This window comes from Rhagoletis zephyria, unplaced genomic scaffold, assembly GCF_001687245.7.
Source record: "Rhagoletis zephyria isolate East Lansing unplaced genomic scaffold, Rhagoletis_zephyria_1.1 Rzeph_scaffold_49276, whole genome shotgun sequence".
In the NCBI taxonomy this organism is placed as follows: Eukaryota; Metazoa; Arthropoda; class Insecta; order Diptera; family Tephritidae; genus Rhagoletis; species Rhagoletis zephyria.
The window spans coordinates 1-2,128 of record NW_016206330.1 but is presented as its reverse complement, the minus strand read 5'-3'; the positions used below and the strand labels follow the sequence as shown (position 1 = coordinate 2,128).

General features: G+C 40.1%; 1 protein-coding gene across 1 annotated transcript; it reads left to right on the top strand.

Moving 5' to 3' along the window:
• The first annotated feature begins 6 nt into the window (after positions 1 to 6).
• On the top strand, positions 7 to 1,864 carry LOC108355724 (T-complex protein 1 subunit gamma-like). Its single transcript, XM_017606861.1, has 4 exons — positions 7 to 18; positions 111 to 610; positions 672 to 1,486; positions 1,543 to 1,864. The coding sequence occupies exons 2-4, from the start codon at positions 153 to 155 to the stop codon at positions 1,761 to 1,763; spliced, it is 1,494 nt and encodes a 497-aa protein (XP_017462350.1). The 5' UTR covers positions 7 to 18; positions 111 to 152; the 3' UTR covers positions 1,764 to 1,864.
• The last annotated feature ends 264 nt before the right edge of the window (positions 1,865 to 2,128 follow it).

Here is a 2,128-nt window from a genome sequence, read left to right as displayed (position 1 = left end):
AATATCAATGCCGGAAAGGTGAGTTCAGGCGTGACTCATAGCAGTATACTAATTTTAAGTGAATAGTCTTGAACACATGATAATATACCGAATATATTTTCCTATGAAAGGCTATTGCTGATGTTATACGCACCTGCCTAGGTCCACAGGCTATGTTAAAAATGCTTATGGATCCCATGGGAGGCATCGTAATGACAAATGACGGTAATGCCATCTTACGTGAAATTACGGTTCAGCATCCAGCTGCTAAGAGCATGATTGAAATTGCCCGTACACAAGACGAAGAGGTGGGCGATGGTACAACTTCTGTAATTGTATTGGCTGGTGAGATGCTAGCTGCTGCTGAGCAATTTTTGCAGCAACAGATTCATCCTACTGTCATAATTCGTGCGTATCGTGAGGCATTGGAAGATATCATTAAGCACTTACAAACGGACCTGAGTGTTCCACTGGACGTAAATAACAAGGATAAAATGGCTGAAGTTGTTAAGACATGCGTGGGCACAAAATTTATTGGAAAGTGGTCTGATTTAGCTGTAAAAATCGCGCTGGACGCCGTTGGTACTGTTGCGTTAAATGAAAATGGCCGGCTAGAGGTTGACATTAAGCGGTATGTTTATATCTAAATACATTTTCAATTTATAATCTCACGTAATTCTATATAATTTTAGATACGCCAAAGTTGAGAAAATTCCAGGTGGCAGTATCGATGAGTCATGTGTACTTAAAGGTGTCATGATCAACAAAGACGTTACACATCCCAAGATGCGTCGTTACATTGAAAATCCACGCATTGTGCTGTTGGATTGCTCACTTGAGTACAAGAAAGGCGAATCTCAGACAAACGTCGAGATCATTGGTGAGCAGGATTTCACACGCATGCTCCAAATAGAAGAAGAGTTTGTACAACGTATCTGCGCTGACATCATTGCTGTCAAACCAGACATTGTGTTCACGGAAAAGGGTGTGTCCGACTTGGCGCAGCACTACTTGTTAAAGGCCGGCATTACTGCTATACGCCGTTTGCGCAAAACAGACAATCTGCGTATTGCACGTGCTTGTGGAGCTACAATTGTGAACCGCACAGAAGAATTGACGGAGAAAGATGTCGGTACTGGCGCCGGACTTTTTGAGATCAAGAAGTTTGGAGATGAATATTTCACATTTATAACCAACTGCAAAGATCCGAAGGCGTGTACTATTCTGCTGCGCGGTGCTTCAAAAGATATTTTAAATGAAACAGAACGTAATCTGCAAGATGCACTTCATGTAGCTCGTAATTTGATTATAGAGCCTCGTTTGGTAGCTGGAGGTGGTGCCATCGAAATGGCTGTATCACAATTGCTATCGCGTAAACAGCTCAAAGGCCCGTACACCGCTGTGGCACATGCTTTGGAAATCATACCTCGAACTCTGGCACAGAACTGTGGTGCTAATACCATACGTACTTTAACCGCTCTGCGTGCAAAACATGCTTCCCATTCAGGTGAGAGGCGAATAGAATAGGGTAGAAGTTATCAATTTGCTAATTTTTTATTATAGGTGATGCTGTTTGCGCTTGGGGTATCGATGGTGAATCCGGTGAAATTGTTGATATGAATGTAAAAGGTATTTGGGAGCCATTGGCTGTGAAACTGCAGACTTATAAGACAGCTGTGGAGACTGCAATTTTGCTGCTGCGTATTGACGATATTGTCTCCGGTTCAAAAAAGAGAGGAGATGATATTGTGAACCCCGCCGCCGCTGCACAGGGCCAAGAATAAAGTGAAGAACAAAGGAATAAGTCTTTAAATCGTATTACAACTTCAATATCGCAAACATTTAATATATAACGGAAACAACATTTCATTTGCTTGGAACAATATTCTAATACGTTAATCTATTTTACACCCATTAATTAGTGTTTTTTATATCAAATTTATCAGTTTATTGGTTCTTTTAAATTTGCATTTGAATACCTTAAATAGAGGTTAAAGTAAGAGAATCGTAAAAGTATGTACACGATAGTTTTCAAACGCAGCATAAACGCTAGTTACGTGGTTCAAAGGGCCACGTAGATCTTACACAATTACAATTTACGCTTTCTCATTAACATTTAACAATAAAAGAAAAAAAAAATACTTAAAAT